Consider the following 21,076-nt stretch of genomic DNA (forward strand, 5'->3'; position numbering starts at 1 on the left):
ACTCAGACCTCAGTGGTTCAGGAGCCAAATTAGCAATCAACATTACCCAAAAGAGCCACAGTAGTGTGAGTTCATTGTTTCATTTACTATAGTGCTATATATTTATATTTAAATAGTATGACAAGAAAAATCTATATAATTTTCACAGCAAAATGACTGACCAAGTATTATTTTATCAACTACAATTGGTTAATAACATGGTAAAAGCATACTGATAGGGTAATAACTTAGACTGATTAGTAATTACATCACACCGAGTTTTAATAACATGTGCTGCAAAGAACCACAGGAGACACATTAAAGAGCCTCTTGCGGCTTAAGAGCCACAGTCTGAGTATCATTGAGTTAATACATTCACGTTACTGGGATTCAGAAATCACATCCCTGTAGTCCGCATTACTGCTCCACGTAGACAAGCCTTTAGATGCAAGAAACTCTGGTTTCCCCCCCCCCCCCCCCGCCAGTGTTTACTGGATAAACATCCATTTCATTTATTTTGTATCGGGAGGTTTTATTGGTGGTTATTGATTAAAATTGAAAATTGGAAGCTCTATATATTAAATATAATAATACTGCTGTGTATTTATTTGGCACTTGACATTTGATGATTTCAAAATAATGTCAGGAAAGAAGGATGGTTTTGTGGTTAATGCACTACACTGGGACACAGAAGAGCTGGCTTCAATTCTCAGCTTTTCCAGACTTTCTGCTTGACCTTGGGCAAGTCACATCATCTCTGTGTCTCAGCTCCATATTTAAAATGAAGATAATACTGTGTCCTTTTTTCCACCCTTTCTATGCCTTGCTTATTTAGACTGTAAATTCTTTAAAACAGGGATAATGTCTTACTGTGTGTATGCACAGTGCCCAGGCACAATGAAGACCTAATCTCAGTTGCAGCTTTGAGACAGTAAAGTAACAGATAAGTACCTTACAAACATCCATTAATTTAGCCTTACTACATTCCTGTGATGCAGACAGTCATCCTCTGTGAGGCACAAGGAGATTAAGTTTCAGAATGGTAGTCGTGTTAGTCTGTATCAGCAAAAAGAACAAGGAGTACTTGTGGCACCTTAAAGACTAACACATTTATTTGAGCATAAGCTTTCGTGGGCTAAAACCTACCTCATCGGATGCATGCAGTGGAAAATACAGTAGGAAGATATATAAAACCCAACCCCCCCCCCAGAACATGAAAAAATAGGTGTTGCCATACACACTATAATGAGAGTGATCAATTAAGGTGAATACCTTATAATTGATCACTCTCATTATAGTGTGTATGGCACCACCCATCTTTTCATGTTCTGTGTGTGTGGCGGTGTATATATCTTCCTACTGTATTTTCCACTGCATACATCCGATGAAGTGGGTTTTAGCCCACGAAAGCTTATGCTCAAATAAATTTGTTAGTCTCTAAGGTGCCACAAGTACTCCTCATTCTTTTTAAGGAGATTAAGGTGACTTGTACAAGTCACACAGAAAATTGATGGAAAAGCCAGGAATAGTACTAGGTCTCTGGACTCCAAGTTCTGTGCCTTAACCACAATATTATTTTTCTGGTCTCCAAAGGCAACATGTTGAAGTTGATGTTTTGTTAACCTTAATATAGTTTTGTTTTGTTTTGTTAGTTATGTTTTGTTAACCTTAATCACATTGGCCAAGATGCAGATATATAAAGTTTGGTCCCTAAATCCGTATTTCAGCCTCTTAAAAAGTGGCTTGATTTTCTGAGGGGCTAACTACCCATAATTAAGTCAACAAGAGCTGCATGTACTTATGAAAATAAATAGATTTAGGTGCCTGGCCTTCAGCAGCTATTTTAAAATTCTGGCCAATTTGGCTAAATTAACATTCCTGTGGGAACCTTACTTTTTTGTTCAAGCTATATCAATCTTGAGAGAAGGTAGTTGAGATGACTGGGGGCTAAACCTAGCCAAACTCCATCATTATTGCATACTGATTTGCAGCCCCACCCTCAATTGATATGACCACAGTCCTTTCCCCCTCTCCCCCACTTCCCAATTTTATTAAATCTGTTACATCACTGCTGTTTTGTACCTTAAGATACTTTACAAGATCAGTTCCTAAGGCCTGGGCTCCAGACTCCGTTTTCTGACAGTACTCAAAAAAATTGTGTAAGTGCTGGTCCTACCAAAAACAAGAGAACCAAAGTTAATCAGCAATAACTGAAGTTTAATTCCATAATCAAAAGAGGAACAAAGCAATGCACTTCCAAATGCCAATATAAAATAGGTGTATAACAAACAGCCAAAAACTTCAACCACATTAAATGGATCCATTACTGAAAAATCATTTCACAAAAATAGCATGTATATTTCCTTAAAAATAATTGACATGGAGAAAAACGTTACTACAATTACCCTGATTAACAGTAATAAACATGTATTGTCTAAGTCCTGTATTTGATTCTATCAGTACAGAACCCAAAATACTAATCCAAAATATAGTAATCTGTAGATACAACTATATGTGAAGACAGCCACATCCAGCAGTGCAAAACTAACTACGGTTTTGTTTTTAAATTTTAAGTAAATGTTTTTAGTACTTGTCAAAGATGCCAAGTGAGTAGCTGAGACTAAAATCATATTTATCTTCAGATCAATACAGTAAAGGTATTGTCCATGCAGCTTTCTCACACTGACACGCTTTAAATCTCGAGCTGACCTAAAAACCACTTTTAGCTGTCAGAGGGAAGATCACTCTTCATGACCATTCAATCCTTTAGCTCTCTACTTACACTGACAACAAGCATGTCAGTTAACACTGTAATGGTTTTAATGTGAATAACTGGAATTGGATTGAGACTGGCACTTTTCACTTTGGTTAAAAATGGGGCTGGACTCAAATGTGAACCGATGACTTAGACAAAAGGCTTTGTATTTGATAATCATTTTAAAATTCGCTGCAGCATACAGTACGTTTTATATATTAACTAGGGGGGAGCTTTTCAGAGGCACAAAAAGGGAGTTGGCAGCCTTCTGTGTGTTTCTTTTGTATCTTTTGTGTGTTTGAAAATCTCCTTTATATATTGTATTCATGCTACAAAGACACCTTAATCATAAAATATTTGTCCTGGTTTTAAACTTACCTGTGTGTATACAGTAGAAACTAGATGCGTAGAAATTTTTAACAATGGTTTGCCTCCATCTACCCATTTAATTTCAGGACCAGAATGCTGTTTGCGCACAAAGAGGAAAAATAATATATTATGTCAGCATACTAACCCAAAACAACAGGATAGTGGTTTGCATACCATATAGGTGCACATTTCAGACTGTCCTCAAAACTGTAAACTTGTACATATAAAGTAAAATTGTGCAATGAATAAATCTCATTAATAATAAATAATTGAAAGGCAATGCCACTAAAATCATTATGAAGTATGTATGTAGTTACTCAATTAGAAATGGTTCTTTTTAAAGACAAACTGTCCCATTGTATTGGCATCACATGAAAAACTTGCAGGTGGATGAACTTTATGGGTTAAATAGGCTAACTAACAGTGGATTTTTCTTGTAAGATATGGGTTTTCTGACTCTCCTTTAAGTGTAGGGGAAATCTTCTGGACTACAGGAAATCCTCATTTGACTGGCTGTTCTTGAGAAGGACAGTCAATCAGAGCTGCTGCTTGCACTAATATAAACTGGTGTCTTCGAATGTGTGGCAGTCAGTGTTCCCTTTCCCTCTCATTTGGGAATATCAGAGCAGTACTCAGCTCTCTAAAGTGAGATCCTGTTGGGGATCTGTTGATTCCTGCTTACCCTGCGCATAGGTGCTAGAACTAGGCATGCTAGGAATGCTGCCACATCCCCTGGCTTGAAGTGGTTTCCATCATATAAAGGATTTACAGTTTGGTTCAATGGCTCTCAGCACCCCCACTATACAAACTGTTCTAGTATCCCTGACCTGCATCTAGACGTTCTAGTCCTCCGGATGCTAAGACTTGGGAGGAGAGGGTGAAGAGCTAAGTGCTTCCCTAAAATTAAGGGGAGGGTGGGACAGACATGGCTGGATTATGAAAAGCAAAGAGATGGGGGGGAAGTTAGAGAGTGAAAAGGTGGTGGTGCGGAGGACTGGACACAGAGAAGGTAGAGAAGCAACTCTCCCAATTAATTCCCTCTTCTAAGTTGAGTTCTGGCCTCCCCCCGCTTGCCTCATTCCCCCTTCAATTAATTTCCCTTTTACTTTCTGCATATCTCCCCCGACCCTTCTACATTGGCATCTTTTTATGACTTTATGTAAAGTTATAATCTACAGATTTTGTTTTGCCAATGCTGGCAGGTAGGATTTTAGCAGCTCCAAGATTCAGTTTGTGGAACAAGGGCTTTTCTTGGGTGAGAGGTTTATTGAAAGAGAAGTGCATGGATAAGGTGACATTCTAATAAAAGTTAAGAAAAGAACTTCAGATGAATTTGCAAAGCCTTCTTGTGTATTTAAATTTAATTTAAAGTATGTCACGCTATAATTGGGAAGTTTTTCATTGGATGAGATGAAGTGGCCAGACCTTGGAATTAGTATGCATGGACCATCAGTTAGGCACACTCTTCCCTGAATAAAATCTTGGCCAACAAATCATCAACTTAAGGACGCACATATATTCCCAGTTCATGTGTGTGTGGAGCAACGGCAACTGAACATTTGCATCACTTGCTGAACAAACACCAATATTAAAGAGTGTCTTGGTCTGTCTATTCTAGATTATAAAACTCCAAGAGAATATCTTGGGTGCAACTGAAATACTCTTGAAATGCTTACTACCTTTCCTAATATTATTCTGCTACACAAATGCATATTCCTAGCAAACACGCAGCCACTAAAGAGGCTCTAAATAAAAAGCCTCAAACTATGGTCATAATAAAAATTATGATAGTTTATTTTTAAGTTATATATACTACAGATAACTAAGCAAATGGCAACAATTCTACCACTGGATTTTGAAACAAATGGAGGACCTTTCAGTGTATCAAGAGAGAAAGAACAGATTTGGTATATAGGGAATATTCCTTATACCAGGAGCAGGAATCAGTACAGAACAACTGCTTGCACAAATGTTGTTTTTTGAATTTTTGTTATTAGTCTATTTTTCTCTGCACAGACAACATCCAGTTTTTCACTATTACAAAAAAAACCGCGATCACAATATTTAAAAGCTTCTCAGACATAACACACAAGGGATAATAGAAAAAAACACTCGATTACATAAAAATCTATATGGGTGCAGGTTGACTCAAGTCCTTGTGAAGCAAAATGACAGGATTTGCTCATATGATTTCTCTAATTTATTTATTTTAGGACTCCACATCAGTTACATCTCCTCTGCAATACATTCTATGTCACACAATCTGTATCTTGGAAGAGTCATAAAACAAATGTTTTAACTGGAAAATGGCTACTTAAAATTCTTACAAAGCTTAGAACTGAGCATAAGCCCATTTTATTTCTTGTATTCTCTTTTGTGAAACACAAAGAAACAAATATACCTATACACCTATCTAGGTACTGTACCTTGCCAATCCCAAGTTCCTGATAGCTAAGATAGCCTGATGGAAGATTAGCTGACACAGGAATGTGCTGCTCATTTGTCACTACTCTCCCATCTTTTAATAGTGGAAGCCAAGAATAGCCAACTACAAGAAATAAAATGGAATTAATATTTTACATATATTACGTATTTTTTAATTAAAGGCCTATATGAGAGCTTCAGTGGCCTCCTCTCTATGTATAACATATACATGGTTACATGATTTCTGGTTTACAAAGACCCAACTTGTTGAACAGACTATAAACAAAGCTAAAAATGTTAAAAAAGAAACAATATATTGTTACCTTCAGGTAAAAAATTGTAACATTTTAATTTGCTTGACACTAAAATTCATAGTTCTTAAAACAAATTGAAATTAAAGATAAATATTTCAAGTGGCAAATCTATTTTTCCACTATAATTAATATTTCAGAATTACCTCCATCAATGCAACAAGTATCCAGTATACCAGCTAAATCTACTTTTTGAAATCTGCTAAACCATTCTTAAAAGTAAAAAGGGTCAACAAGCCAAACCTTGTGTTTCAATTACATCTTTCTTCTTGGTACTGCCTTTGCTTGAATTATCACAGCTGACATGGTAGAATGTGAAAAACAAATGATGTTTTCCATGTAGCTGTGTGGGCAATTCTATTTTAATCTGAAAGGCAGATAAACATCAGCTTCAGTGATTTTTGTGAAGAAAAAGTATTCAGACATGCAGAGGCACATCATACTAGTTAATGAACAACAAGCATGCATTTGTCCACTCTGACCTGAGAACAACACTTGGTTTCAATTAGATTTGAAGAAAGATTTAAGAATGCAGTCATACAATGTGTAGGTTTTACATTAATTATGTAGAAGTAATAGTTTGAAAGATAATGATAGGGTCTGATTTTAATGTTTTTGCAAAGCCAGCATGAAAATAAATAAATCAAGGGACAAAAAAGTTTAGTTTAATTTTCATAATGTAAAAGTGAATGAAGCAATAAGCATAATTAATAATACTACAGACAACACTGTATTTTCAATTACAATTAGAGCTTTAGTTCAATTTAAATTAAATAAAAAGTTATAAAGAAACTTCTGAAGTTGAGAAATTAAATACATAATACACTTTACCCCTCCCCCCAAGTGGGCACACTGTCTCCACATTAGTCTGTTTTGCAATCTGTGAAACTTGTAAAAATACATACTGAAAGCCAGTAAAAGTGAAGTCTCAATTAGAATTGCTTACCTCATCATAAAACTCTGGGTTTTGATGGTGATGTAAAACATTGGCAAATGCATTTCTTGTAAACACTGGTCCACCTGGTCTACCATAGACACACTAAGAATCAGGAGAAGGGAAAAAACGGTCCTTTGTCATTCTTAGCTTATATTCCTCCTTGCTGTCAAGAGTATAAAGTATTTTATTTTTTCTTACATATCTCCTTTAAAAATAATGTTTTGCAATGCAATTTTTTTATAGCTCATGACACATTTTAATCAAGTTTTAGCCTCTTTTTACTATTGGGAAATACAATGGATACTGAGCTAAAACTCAAAGCGTTAAAAAAATTAATCTTGCATTAATATTCTTTGGATTGTGGGTTGTGGACAAGTGCACTGTATTAAAATAAGCTTGAACAACTATATTAAAATTGAATATTTTAAAAACAAATTGGAGAAATTTAAAACATGAAGAATGGAAAGCAAAGAAATGTTCATTTGCTCAAAGATTAGGCTCAGCTAAAAAGAGACCACTTTACCAGTAACTGCTGTTCTTCAAGAGTAACTCTGTGCATTCACAGTTATGGGATTTGGTATCCCTTGTTGATAGGCAGATGAAAGGCCAGAGAAAGAAAGTATTGTTTTTTCCCTGTTCTGACTGGTAATGTGCTGAGATAGCAGCCAGGTGCACTTTTTAGAGAGACTAATGAGAGTTCCTGAACTTGAGATGTATACTGCTCTTGTGTAGTATAGCTAGCATTTTGTGTTTTCCCTCAAGAGACTGAATGTCCCCAGTTCCTGAGTATGGAGGTGGCTAATTAATTATTGAACCAGCCAATTTTGCAGCGGTGTCATATGTAGGCAGGCATATATATAGTGTGTCACATGTCATAATTGCCATGACACCCATTAGCTTAAGGAATAACTTTGCACGTTGATTCAGGTAGGCTCTTTAGGCTGGTGCTTTCTGGATGCCGAGGAATCTCTCCTCTCCTTTGCTTGGACTAAATCCACCACTGTCCAATAAACATGATTCCTTGAAAAGGAGATAGAGTAGACTTTTCCCAGTTTAACTGCAGGCCTTTGGTGCTGAACGGACTGCACGTTTTAAATATGATTCTGGCATTTCCTATTGTGATTTGTCTCTTATTAGAGAGGGAGAATGGCTGGCCCAGTAGTAAGTATCCTAGCCTGAGACTTGGAGACCTGGATTCAATTATCATTTTCACCACAGACTTCTTGTGTGACCTTGGGCAAGTCACTTAGTCTCTGCCTCAGTTCCGTATCTTTAAAATGGGGATAATACTCTTTCCCTACCTCAGGGGGACATTATGAGGATAAATAATTATAAGATTGTGAGGTGCCTAAATAGTACAGTAATGGAGGCCACAATGTACCTAGTCATATAGATAAAGACATGTGTCCCCTGGCATCTTAAGTGGGCAGCTACCACAGTCAGGCACATTGTAAAGACCTTTAGAGCTATGTACAAGCTGAAAAAGGAGTATCGTGAATTGAAATGTTTGTTTCCAATGCTGAAACTCAGGTATCTGAAGTGCTTTTTTCTGATGGTCATGTGTAAATAAGCATCCATCAAGTGAGACTCAGATACCCAGTTTCCTTGAGAGGAGGGAATGGTTGGATCCCAGGGAAAGCATTTTAAACGGAGAGGTCTTGATATATCCGTTCAGGTTTCTGACATTCAGACACAGTCTGAGACCATTTACTGTCTTAGGCTTTGTCTACACTATATAGTTTTGTTAGCAAAAGGCAGCTTTTGCCGACAAAACAGTGGAATTGTACACACTACCATGCTCCTCCTGCCAAAAAAACTCTCCTGTTTTGCCAACAAAATAAAATGACCTCAACTAGAGGCATAGAGCTTTTTGCAGAAAAGTTAGATTGACAAAGTGTCAGTGTAAACACTGTTCCTCGAAACTGGCCTCCAGGAGGTATCCTACACAACGCCCACCATGACCAGATCTGTTTTGAACTCTGCTGCCCTGCATCCAGCTACACAGGCATGCACCCCTCCCCTTTCAAAGCTCCAGGAAGTGTTGAAATTCCTCAGCATGCAGAGCTCACACAGCTACTGCCCAGCTGAGCATGCAGCTCTGGGCAGCAAGCACACTCCTGCCTGGACTACGGGGGAGGGAGTGGGAAAACTCAGAGTGAATCATGGAATCAGAACATTAACACAGGATCCTGCTCTCCCAGGCACTAGGACTGCAGTGGCAGACAGGGCATGCTGCTGCTGGGGGGCGGGAGGTGGGAGACTCATGCTGTACTGTACAGAGCCTGTGAGGGAGATGGAGGTTGATGTCAACGTATCCCCCTCCCCCGCCACTGTACTGGTCTTTGCTGAGCTGGGATGGGGTGGACGGGGACAACAGCTGCCTGTGCACCAGCTTCTGCCTCGGGATTGGTTGCTTCCAGCTACTGTCTGAACTTAGAGACAGCATGCAGACACACTCACTCTTCCCCAACACACACACTTACCCAACAATCACTCTCTCTCTCACACACACACACGCTGCCGTCTCCCCACACTTCTGTGGGCTTCTCGTGTTAGTGCTCAGCAATGTCAGTTTGGTCATCTTACCAAGCGCTAACTTTAAAACGTGATTTAAAATGTGTTACTTTTTAGACACACGGAGCAATCATTACAAGGGTCACAGCACAGTGCAAACAATGACAGGCTACAGCACGCTACAGCAACACACATTACTGTGGCTCAGTGTTAGTATGTTCCTTCAAGGCATCCCTCAGCCAAATAGCCCCAGAGCTCCTCTTATAGACTTGTGTTCACAACACACAGCACAATACTGAACAGCAGTGCAGGATCCATGCTTTCTAACAGAGATGACTGGGTTGCAGGTTACCAGGGCAGTTGAAAAGCAGCTGGCAATCCATTAGGACGCCCATGGAACGATGGGATTAAGAAACCATCATCATGTGATGCTGTACCTGCCCCATGAGGCATTGTAGACACTTCTCAAAGCACCCTGCAGCCATTTGCACAGTGGGATTGCTACTCAGCGCACTGCTCTGTGTGTCAATGCAAGAGCTGCTATTGTGGATGTTCTCCACCAACACAAAGAGTATAGTGTGGACATGCAACAGCGGTTTAATTACAGAGGTGGCTGTATGCCAGCGTAACTTGCGTTGACAAAACTCTGTAGTGTACACAAGGACTCTGGAACCAGGAAATACCCAGAATAGAAGCCCTTCCCCTGATGTTCACAGAAGGACTTCCTCTATGGCTCCTTTTGAGAAGAGGGAGTCTACTTCATCCCACAGGACTTCCTTTTGAGAAGTGTCCCTGAAGAGGTTCAGGGAAGGTAAGCTGGTAGAAAACTGGATGGTGTATCTGTCGTGAATGTTCTCTAAAACCCAGTAATTGCAAGTAGTCATGCACAAGGCACTGTTAAAATAGGACAGACAGAACTCAAAAGGAGGGGATGGAAGGAAGAGGACTCGAAGACTAAGGGTACGTCTTCACTACCTGCTGGATCGGCGGACAGTGATCAATCTCTCGGGGATCGATTTATCGCATCTCATCTAGACACGATAAATCGATCCCCAAATCAATGCCTGTACTCCACCTCGGCAGGAGGAGTAAGCGGAGTCGACGAGGGAGCTGCCACTGTCGACTCGCCGCTGTGAGGATGGCCAGGTAAATCAAACTAAGATACTTCAGCTTCGCGAATAGCACAGCTGAAGTTGCATATCTTAGTTTGAATCCCCACCCCCCCCTCCAGTGTAGCCCAGGCCTAACTCTGCTCTCACCTGCAACATTAAATCTGCTTTTTGGTGACAGAGAAGGTGGACTGTAAAGAGACCATTGCTTTTTTTGTTTCTGTTTTCTTTAAAAGGGGGGTCAAGTTTGAGGCTCAGGGAGGGGAAGCTCTGGGATGTGGCCACTCCCTGACTTTGATATCTGAAGGAGGGATATGCTGGTGGTTTCCTAAGAGGAACAAGGGTTGAATGAGGCCAAGGGACCAAGCTCTAGCCCTGGCAACTTTCATCCTTTTGAATAATTAATCTACTTTTTTGCGAAAAAGGCCTTGCCCTTCAACCAGAAGGTCCTTGATCTTACTCTGTGCCTCCAAAGTGATCCCCAATGAATGTATCCAGGAATACCTATGTAGGGAAGTTCCTGCCCCAGGGCTCTGAAACAGGCATTGAGTTGTCATAGGCTGTCCTATCAGTGCATCAACACTATGCGACCCTCTGTGACCAGATCTCGCTGCTTGCTTTTACTTCTCTTGTAGAGCTTCCAACATGCAGTTAATGGCAACCTGGAGGGCATAATGGTACTTGGCCACCACACTTGGAAACTTTCATGCAAAGAGAACCTGACTAGTAGGTCTTACATCCAAAGGCATCCCAGCCTGCTACCCTCTCTGTTGGTAGAAATGGAATGGGAGGTTCAAAACTAAAACAACTAGGGAGTTTGGGGTTGGGTGACTTTTCAAGAAATGGAAACATCAGTTGCAACAGGATACATCTTGTGTATTTTCCTGTAGACTGCCAGAGAAGACTGGAGGTATAAGCCCTGGGTAAGAGACATTAACTTGCATTCAGACTTGGATGATATAAAAAAGGGGATGAGGAGACTCTGCCACTGTTGTCTCTGTATGTAGCTGGACACTATTTCCCTTCCTCCTGAGATACTCCTGGAACTGTTTGTAGTCCATCAGGTGGAGCTATAGCAGAGGAGTCAATACAATCACAAGGAGAGTTGTAGCATTGTTTGTGTCCCCAATAAGGGATATTCCACCATCTAGGGGACCTCATCAAGTGGGTCCAAATCAACCTGCACATCAGCCACTGGTGAGGGGCACGTCAGGTGGAGGCAGGAGAGAGTGTTGGTGCGAGATCAGCTTCCTCAGTTCTGAGATTGGTGCAGAAGGCTGTGACAATGTTGTGAACACGAATGGCAGGACTGATGGGGCATCTCCCACAGCACAAGGTTCAGATAGCTTGGGTATTTCAGATTCAGTAAGGACCTGACTACACTCTTGAATATAATCTCATATTATTAACTGGAGAGGACCTTGTATAAAGTTCCCTCCAAAGACCTGGTATCTGTGGGAATGCTGCAGGGGCCAAACCCCTTGGAGTCTCCCAGGTGCTGAGATCAGCATGCCTCTCAAATCCACCCCAAATGGCACTAAGGGTGTCCCTGTACCAATCCTGTAGTGAGGTGACCCTATGGGGAGGTGGTACTAGACAAGATGAGAAGAAATATGCAGTTATGTAGTTATTACTTGGACTGCAGCCTACTGCTGAAGCATGTAGACAGGGAAAAGGTCCTAGGGATTTCCAGTGAAGTGAACCCTTCTGAGATCCACAGTGACTACATCTGCACTGGCAGCTCTGGTACCAAGAGCTATTGATGCTGCTGCTCCAGCACAGTCACCATAGAAAGGACCTGCCCTGGGGAGCTGATCAGGAGGAAAGAATGTGCTTCTTTTTCTCTTCCCTCACATCTCTTCAGTGCCAGAATGATGCTTCTTTTCCTTACTTTTCAAGTAGGATTCTCTGGAGATAGTATTTGTGTTGGGCCCTGAAGAGAGGGTCTGTGTTGGAGACATTTTAAGAACCACATTTTAAGGCCTAAATTTTAAAAAGGAACTAATGGTTTTGGGTGCCTCAATTTCTTGATGCTCAACTTTTAGCCACCTTGATTTTCAGATGACAGGTGCTCTACACTTTCTGAAAATCAGGTCTCCTAAGAGCATCTTAAGTTGGGCCCTCAAAAACAGACACCCAAATTCATTAGTCAGTTTTGAAAATTTAGGTCTAAAGAATTTCTGGAATTGTACATAGCTGCTCTCCCATTTTATTTAACAACAGAAACAATGTTTTATTATTACAGTTTATTGTACATCAAAATATGTACTGCTAAATTATTTAAAATATAGAGTGAAATCTCCATCAAGAAAGCCTATTGTTAGTGAGAAGCAGTTAAGGCACGATATAATTTTTTCCTCTTTATGGAACTGTAGCAATCATTCACTTTTAGCCCTGCCTAACACCACAAAACCAGTATTAGGCTCTCTCAGGCAACTTTCTCCCCATTCCACTGTGGCAGTCAGTCAGTCAGGAAGTCAAATGCACTTGAGTCAGTCAGTGTTCTAAAGCTTTCCCTCGAGTAGAAGCAAATCACCCCACACCACAACAGGCTTCTTCTGTGGAAGCTTCATTCGGGTGAGGATAGAAATAAAAAGACCAGTGGGAATATTTTCACCAAGACTGGCCAATAGCAGGGGTTAGTGGCTCTGCTCATTATCTTTCAGAGATGAGCAAGTCATCTCCAGGATAATCCAACTGCCACAGAGAAGGAAGAACAAAGATCCCAACTCTAATCCTTGTGTAGGCCCATAATGGGTTACCTCTAAACCAGTAAACCTTAATGTTTTTCTTCAATTAGATATCAAAATCTCAGACAAACCTTTAAAGGCAGAGAATCTTCTTCATCCGAATCTTTGAACTCAATGCACACTGCAATATTTCTAGCCTAAAACAATATATATAAAAAAAATTATTCAGAACCATCATCATAGAAACAGAATATATATTTGGTCATTAATATCTGAATAGAGCTGCAGCGCACAACAAGAGTTCAGTATTTTCCTTACACTCACCTTTGCAAATGACTTTTGACTGTCATATTTCAAGTGCTTTGGATAAACATAAAGATGATTGTTGTAGATGGTGAAAGGCTGAGAATGTTTTGGAATACAGGGAACAAATTCTTCTACTTCAAACGTTACTACTGTCTTGGTACTGTTTTCAAACTGTTTCATGGGAATGTATGATGAGTTAACATAATCTGAAAATATATTAAAAACAATAAAAAAATGTGAAGTAAAAAAGCTTATTCAACTATTTAATAATGCTTATCAATACTTACTAGAAAAATCTGGAGAAACATTATCAATTGTTATGTCTAGATTTCCTAGAATAACTGGCAGCTTGGCCAACTTTTCAGGTCTGTAAAGAGAAACAACAAAAAAGTCAGGTCAGTTGCCAAAATCTATCAGAAATACAGAAGGAAAAAGAGGCAGTAGAGAGGAAAAAAAACCCAAAAAAACAACAACAGAAAATGCAATGTTAAAGAGAGCTTGAAGAATCTGACTTAACCAAACCAAACAAAAATAAAAATGCTGACACATCATGGAAATATTCAACATTCAGTTTAGGCCAACTCCAATTAACACATAACAGACATACCTATAGAAAAATAGTTGCTTTTTTAAAATTATCAGTATGGTTTGCTTCTTTTTCTTGCCTGGAATAATACTTCTGTTCCCCAAATCACAATTAAGCAGAATCTCAATGCTTTCTAGGTTCTGAATTTTGTGAAATAAGTGAACAAAAAAATATGTGGAGCAGAATTTACTTGAGAGCTCTTATTTGAGGAGTGTAATTTGGTTTTATTTATATTAAATAAAAAAAAAGTCATTAACGCAGAATTAAGATTGCCTGGTGGTGGATCAAGCCCCTCCAGAATGTGGTGACTACATTTAAACCACTGGAAAAGCAGAAATACAAAGTTAAGGTCCATGCTACTTCCCCCAATGCAACTTCAACTCTGCCTTCTTTGAGCAATGCCCCAACATTCCAACACGTATACATACCTACATTCTACCCTTTGAGATGCTACAGAACACTTTGACAACAGAGTATACGAGTACTGCACAACAGAGCTGAATACCTTGTTACATTTGACCTAAACACAAGTTTTGCCTTATCAGACAGAAGGTGTTCTGCTGTTGTGCATCCATAATTGTTGTTCAAGATGTGTTGCTTGTGTCGATTCCATTCTAGGTGCGCGCGCGCCCACATGCACAGTCGTCTGAGACTTTTGCCTTAGTGGTATCCTTAGGGTCTGCTGTGGTACCACCTTGAGTCCCGCACTCATGCGTCAGGATATTAGGTGCTGCCGACCCTACGCCCTCTCAGTTCCTTCTTGCTGGCAACTCCAGCAGAGGGGCAGGAGGGAGGGTAATGAAATGGACAGGAGCAACACATCTCGAAGACCAGTTACGAAAGATAAGTAACTTTTTTCTCTTCAAGTGCTTCTCATATTGATTCCATTCTAGGCGGCTCACAAGCAGTATCCTCGAAGATGGGATCGGAGTTCACAGTCTTGCGGCTTGCAACACTGCTCTACTAAAACCAGCATCGTCCCAGGCCTGCTTGATAAGCACGTAATGGGATGTGAACATGTGGATGGACAACCAGGTGGCTGCCTTACAGATGTCCTGGATAGGCACTTGGGATAGGAAAGCTGTGTAAGAGGTTGAACAGGTGGTCATGATCACTGGAGGTGGCACCCTTGCCTGATTGTAGCAGCAGTGAATGCTGGTAGTGATCCAATAAGAAATTATTTGAGCTGACACTAGACGACCCTTCATCCTGTTGGTCACCACGACAAACAATTGCATCGACTTGCGGATGACTTGGTCCTTTCAATGTAGAAGGCTGGCGCCCTCCTGATGTCTGGGGAATGCAACCTATGCTCCTCCTCCGATTTATGTGGCTTTAAAACAAAAAACAGGTAATGTGCTGGCTGTATGAAACTGTGAGACCACCCTGGGCCGGTGTGTGGCTGCAGCTGGACCTTGTCTTTGTAAAAGACCGTGTAGGGTGGTTCCAAGGTAAGCACCCTAATCTCAGAGACCCCTGCGGGCATATGTTATTGCAACCAAAAACGCAACCTTCCAGGAAAGGAGAAGGAGAACAGGAAGCCAGAGGCTTAAAGCGGGAGGGCCCGTGAGCCGTGACAGTACAAGATTCAGGTGCCGTGGAGGGACGGGATCCCTGACATTGGTGTGGATTGCACCCTCAGCAAGTTTGCAGATGACACTAAACTGGGAGGAGTGTTAGATATGCTGGAGGGTAGGGAGAGGATACAGAGGGACCTAGACAAATTAGAGGATTGGGCCAAAAGAAATCTGATGAGGTTCAACAAGGACAAGTGCAGAGTCCTGCACTTAGGATGGAAGAATCCCATGCACTGCTGCAGACTAGGGACCAAATGTCTAGGCAGCAGTTCTGCAGAAAAGGACCTAGGGGTTACAATGGATGAGAAGATGGATATGAGTCAACAGTGTGCCCTTGTTGCCAAGAAGGCTGTATATGTAGGAGCATTGCCAGCAGATCGAGGGACATGATCATTCCCCTCTATTCGGCATTGGTGAGGTCTCATCTGGAGTACGGTGTCCAGTTTTGGGCCCCACACTACAAGAAGGATGTGGAAAAATTGGAAAGAGTCCAGCGAAGAGCAATACAAATGATTAAGGGGCTGGAGCACATGACTTATGAGGAGAGGTTGAGGGAACTGGGATTGTTTAGTCTGTGGAAGAGAAGAATGAGGGGGGATTTGATAGCTGCTTTCAACTACCTGAAAGGGGGTTCCAAAGAGGATGAATTTAGACTGTTCTCAGTGGTAGCAGATGGCAGAACAAGGAGTAATGGTCTCAAGTTGCAGTGGGGGAGATTTAGGTTGGATATTAGGAAAAACTTTTTCACTCGGAGGGTGGTGAAACACTGGAATGCGTTACCTAGGGAGGTGGTAGAATCTCCTTCCTTAGAAGTTTTTAAGGTCAGGCTTGACAAAGCCCTGGCTGGGATGATTTAGTTGGGGATTGGTCCTGATTTGAGCAGGGGGTTGGACTAGATGACCTCCTGAGGTCCCTTCCAACCCTGATAGTCTATGATTCTATGACATACGGGTAAAGACACTCAAGGTCTTTGAGGAACCTGGCAGTCATGTCCTGGGCGAAAACCAACCTACCCTTGAGCAGCAGATGGAAGGCCGAGATGGCAGACATCTGGACTTTGATAGTTGAAAGGGCCAGGCCTTGGAGCTTGAGATGCAAAAGGTAGTCCAGGATTAACTGCAGCAAGGCCCACTCGGGCTGAATGCCTTTATCCGAGGTCCAACAAGCGAACTGCTTCCATGTGGCCAGGAAGGTCACTCTGATGGAGGACTTTCTGCTGCCCAACAGGACCTGTTGGATACCCACCAAGCACTCCTGCACCTCTGCATTTAACCACACAGCAACCAAGCCGTCCGGGGGAGAGAGGGGGGTACATCAGAGCCTCCGACCACAGGAACAGGAAAGCGTCCAACAGGGAGCCTCTGTTGAACCCCCGAAAGGAGCAGAAAACATGGCATTTCCTGTTCTATCTGGATGTGAACAGATCCACACGGGCAGTACCGCATCTCTGGAAGATGATGCTGACCACCTCTGGGTGGAGAGACCACTCGTGATGAGATGAGACTGTCCTGGTGAGGCGATCTGCCAAGGTGTTCCTGGCCCCAGGGGAGGTATGTGGCTATGAGATGGATGTTGTGTTGCACACAAGTCCCATAGCCTGAGGGCTTCTTAGCAAATGCCAGGCAACCTGACTCCACCTGGCAGGATGTAGCCCAAAGATGATATGTCGAACACTCAACAGTCCGATGTCAGCCGTGACCAGGCTGACTAGAAGGATTGCAGGTGATTGAGAAAAGAGCAGGTGGGGTGGATCCTGGGAAGTGACTGGGGCGCCATCCTCAGGCACATCAGCAAAATGCCTGTTTCTGGCTTCCTTGGCCTCTGGAAGAACCAAGCTGGGCAGAGGAATGGGAATATGAAGGGTGTTGCCGCTTAAACCCTTTGTCTCTGTCCTCCTTCCTGTAGCAGCTGGATCGGGGGACACCCCAGGACCTCAATGGAGGCGGAGGATGGAATGGCTTTCTAGCCTGCTGAGGGGTGGGTAGGCCCAAGGACCGGAGGGTGGCATGGTAGTCTTTAACGCCATGGAACCGCACATCAGTCAGCTCTGAGAAGAGCCCTGCTCCCTCAAATGGGAGGTCTTGAAGGGTAGTTTGCATCTTCTGGGACAGCCCACAGGACTGTAATCAGGAGCTGCACCTCATGACCACCACCACAGAGGCGACTACCCTGGCCACAGAGTCCACAGTGTCCCAGGCCATCTGGAGGGCACCTCTCGCCACTGCTTTGCCCTCTTCCAATAAAGTGTCAAACTCCTGGGCTCGGTCCAGTGGGAGGCCCTCCTTGAACTTGCTGATGGAGTCCCACAGGTTGAAGTTGTACCTGCCTAGCAAGGCCTGATGGTTAGAAACCTGAATTTTCTGCAGGCTGCCTGTCGAATAAATTTTCCTGCCAAATAAGTGCAGCCTCTTGACGTATTTATTTTTTGGTGTGCCACTCACCTGTCTCTTCCTGTCCCTTTCGTAGATGACGGACATAACCAGGGACCCCACTGGCAGATGGGTATGCAGGTATTCAAATCCCTTTGCTGGAACATAGTACTTCTTTTCTGCCTTCTTGAGGCAGGCAGAATGGAAGAGGGGTCTGCCACAAAGACTCATCAATTTTTAGGATCCCTGGGTGGACGGGCAATGCGACCTGGGCTGGGGTGGAGGAGGGTACAACGTTAAAGAGGTCATCGGACTCCTCCGCTTGCTCCTTGACCTCCAAGTCCATGTCAACAGCCACCCTTTTTAGCAGGGCCTGGTGCTCCTGGAAGTCATTGAGGCAGCTGCTTGTTTGCGAGGTGCCCACCACTGGGGACGATGAAGACTACTGCACCACAGGGGGAAGGTCGGCTTCCCCTTGCTTGTCTGGGGACAGCTCCTTGGGTGTTGGGGCCCTCTGCGCTGCTCCTGCATTGTATTCGGCACTGTGCTCCAACTCTGATGCTCAGGGCAGTTTGTCGGATGTGGCCTGGGAGGAATGGTGGGAGTATAACAGGTACACCCCACAGGTTCCAGTACTGTCACTGAGAGGACCACTACCCCTGCTTCCAAGCCACAGCCGCGCCAGTCTCACTGGCCAGTGGTGATTCACCCTTTATAGGTGAGGGGCTGAACCCATCAGCAGCTTGGATGCATATCCCCTCAAATGATGGCTGAAGCATGAAGGGACATATGAATCTTTAGCACATCTGGCAAGTAAATATCTTGCGACGCCAACTACAACATTGCCACGAGAACGCCTGTTCTCACTTTCAGGTTACACTGTAAACAAGAAGCAGGCAGCATTATCTCCTGGAAGTGTAAACGAAGTTGTTTGTCTGAGTGATTGGCTGAACAAGAAGTAGGACTGAGTGGACTTCTACATAATTCTACATTTGTAAATTCAATTTTCATGGTAAAGAGACTGCACTACAGTACTTGTATTAGGTGAATTGAAAAACACTTTTTGTTTTTTTACAGTGCAAATACTTGTAATCAAAAAATAAATATAAGCTGAGCACTGTACACTTTGTATTCTGTGTTGTAACGGAAATCAACATATTTGAAAATGTAGAAAACATCCAAAAATATTTAAATAAATGGTATTCTATTATTTAACCGCATGATTAATTGCGATTAATTTTTTTAATCGCTTGACAACTCTAATTTAAATGTATCATAAGAAAGGAATAGTTCTTTAGTTTATGTTAATAATGAAATATATTAAACTTTTGTAATATTAAGAAGTTATATACTCACTTCCTGAAATCTGCTAGCAACTTAAGCATGTCTTCATTTGAAAGTTTATTACTGTCTTGTCTGTAGAGAGCAGAAAATCTTGCATTTTTGTCCAGGGTTCCCGATGCATCTTTAAACAATGTTCTGAAAGTCAAAATCTCTCTTTAAATTTTGGTAGCAAGAGGATAAAGTAAAGCAACTATTTACACTGTGTCACATTCTACGTGAAGGATTTAATATTCTTAAAATTGTACCCAGGTGAGTTTTACCATATTCACAGCTAATATTTTAATAAGCAGAACAAGGACAATTTACTCTTTAGAAAAGCAAGAAAAAAAATCTTGGAGTGAAAAAAGTTGGTAAAATTAAATTATTTGTATGGTTAGGAGTTACAATCATCTACAATACCCATCCCACCATAAAACAGAAACCTAAGTCTTGTTTGCCAAAAATCTATGACTGGGATAAAATGACTAGAGCTTAGAAAGGGCCATTCTAAAATAAGCAAGAAAAAACGGATCCCACAAATAGGAAGTTGAATTTTGACAAATGAGACTTACACTGCTATTTTGTAGGAAACCATGTTAAACAATCAGCTAGAAAAATGTAATGGAATGACGAGAATTGCATCCCTTACCTAGCTGCCCAGGCAAATGGCATTCTATATTGTCCCAGTCTCTGACATGCCTGCTTAGCATTCTTCAACACTTTCTGTGCAACCTGCAAATGATAACATATATGAAGTTTAAAGTTCCTAAAATGCAATGTACTCCATAAGATGAGGAGTTGAAGGTAAATAATAAATAAATAAATACAGTCTATGCTCAGACCAAGTAGAAAACAATTCTTAAAAGATTTTAACTTTTATCAGTATTAGTAAATTCATGACAAGTGGTAACAAAAAAAAATTAAAACAAATTCTTTAATAGATCCTCAAGGTACTGTATTAGCAGGACTTGCCATTCTCTGTGATTCCACAGGTGAAAAGGATCACCTAATCTACTGCCTCTTTGAAGGCACGTTTCATTCTGTAAAAAAACAGTACCACTTCAGGCCCACGTGATCTTTGCCTTCACTCTCCATCCCTTGTACTGACTGCATCTCTGTAGTACCTTTAATAGTACCTTCTAATGGATACGCTACAGAGATGAAGTCAAAGGTCTAGATGAAGAAGGCAGAGTATAAGTGGGCCTGTAGTTCACTTCAGACTGGAGAAGAGGTCTTCGGGCTATGCCTCTCCCCTTCCACCTCTTACTTACAGAGAACAAATATTTCTTCTGCTCTCTCACTGTCAAAATACTCAGCAGTATGTTTTGTCTGATTCTGTAGCAAGGCAACTTATTTTGTGATTTCAATACCTTTTTTCTTTTAGAGCTATATTGTTGACATCTCTGCAGCATCTGCCATACAGAGAAAGGAGTTTTTTTGTTATTGTTTGTTAATTTGTAAGTGTCCAAATGTTTATAATCATCACTAGACTGCAAGAAAATGACAAGTGAAACAGAATGAAATAGCATTTTATGCAAAGCAGAAATGGGTCTTAAGATCCCACCAAATTCTATAACGCCTTGAGCCTAACATACTAAATGTGGACATATTGACTAGATGGATATGCATTGGTTTCATGTGGTGTATGTCCCTACACATAAAAAGTTGACAGAATGTTAGATTTGCAAAGTCAAGCTCTCAAAAGTTAGATGATGACAGCAGAATTAACACTGCCTGTGCAATTTAATTTGGCCTTTCCCCCCCAAATAGAAGTCTCACCCATGATTACATACGAAGGCTGTGTCAGAACCAGGAACAGAACCTAAC

The 21,076-nt window shown here is 41.5% G+C and overlaps 1 protein-coding gene across 10 annotated transcripts in view; it reads right to left on the reverse strand.

The window, feature by feature from the left end:
- Window positions 1-21,076, reverse strand: part of DOCK9 (dedicator of cytokinesis 9) — a 335,677-nt gene that overhangs the window by 140,284 nt on the left and 174,317 nt on the right. For all 10 annotated transcript variants that reach the window (XM_084627447.1, XM_084627439.1, XM_084627444.1 and 7 more), the window contains exons 14-23: window positions 19,899-19,981; window positions 19,283-19,405; window positions 13,682-13,761; window positions 13,413-13,600; window positions 13,220-13,285; window positions 6,785-6,877; window positions 6,082-6,205; window positions 5,530-5,651; window positions 3,113-3,199; window positions 2,062-2,151 (exon numbers count right to left, since the gene is read on the reverse strand). In XM_084627447.1, the coding sequence (XP_084483573.1) occupies window positions 2,062-2,151; window positions 3,113-3,199; window positions 5,530-5,651; window positions 6,082-6,205; window positions 6,785-6,877; window positions 13,220-13,285; window positions 13,413-13,600; window positions 13,682-13,761; window positions 19,283-19,405; window positions 19,899-19,981 (1,056 nt within the window). The remainder of the gene's footprint in view (window positions 1-2,061; window positions 2,152-3,112; window positions 3,200-5,529; window positions 5,652-6,081; window positions 6,206-6,784; window positions 6,878-13,219; window positions 13,286-13,412; window positions 13,601-13,681; window positions 13,762-19,282; window positions 19,406-19,898; window positions 19,982-21,076) is intronic.

This window comes from Lepidochelys olivacea, assembly GCF_965140295.1.
Source record: "Lepidochelys olivacea isolate rLepOli2 genome assembly, chromosome: 1".
Lineage (NCBI taxonomy): Eukaryota > Metazoa > Chordata > Testudines > Cheloniidae > Lepidochelys > Lepidochelys olivacea.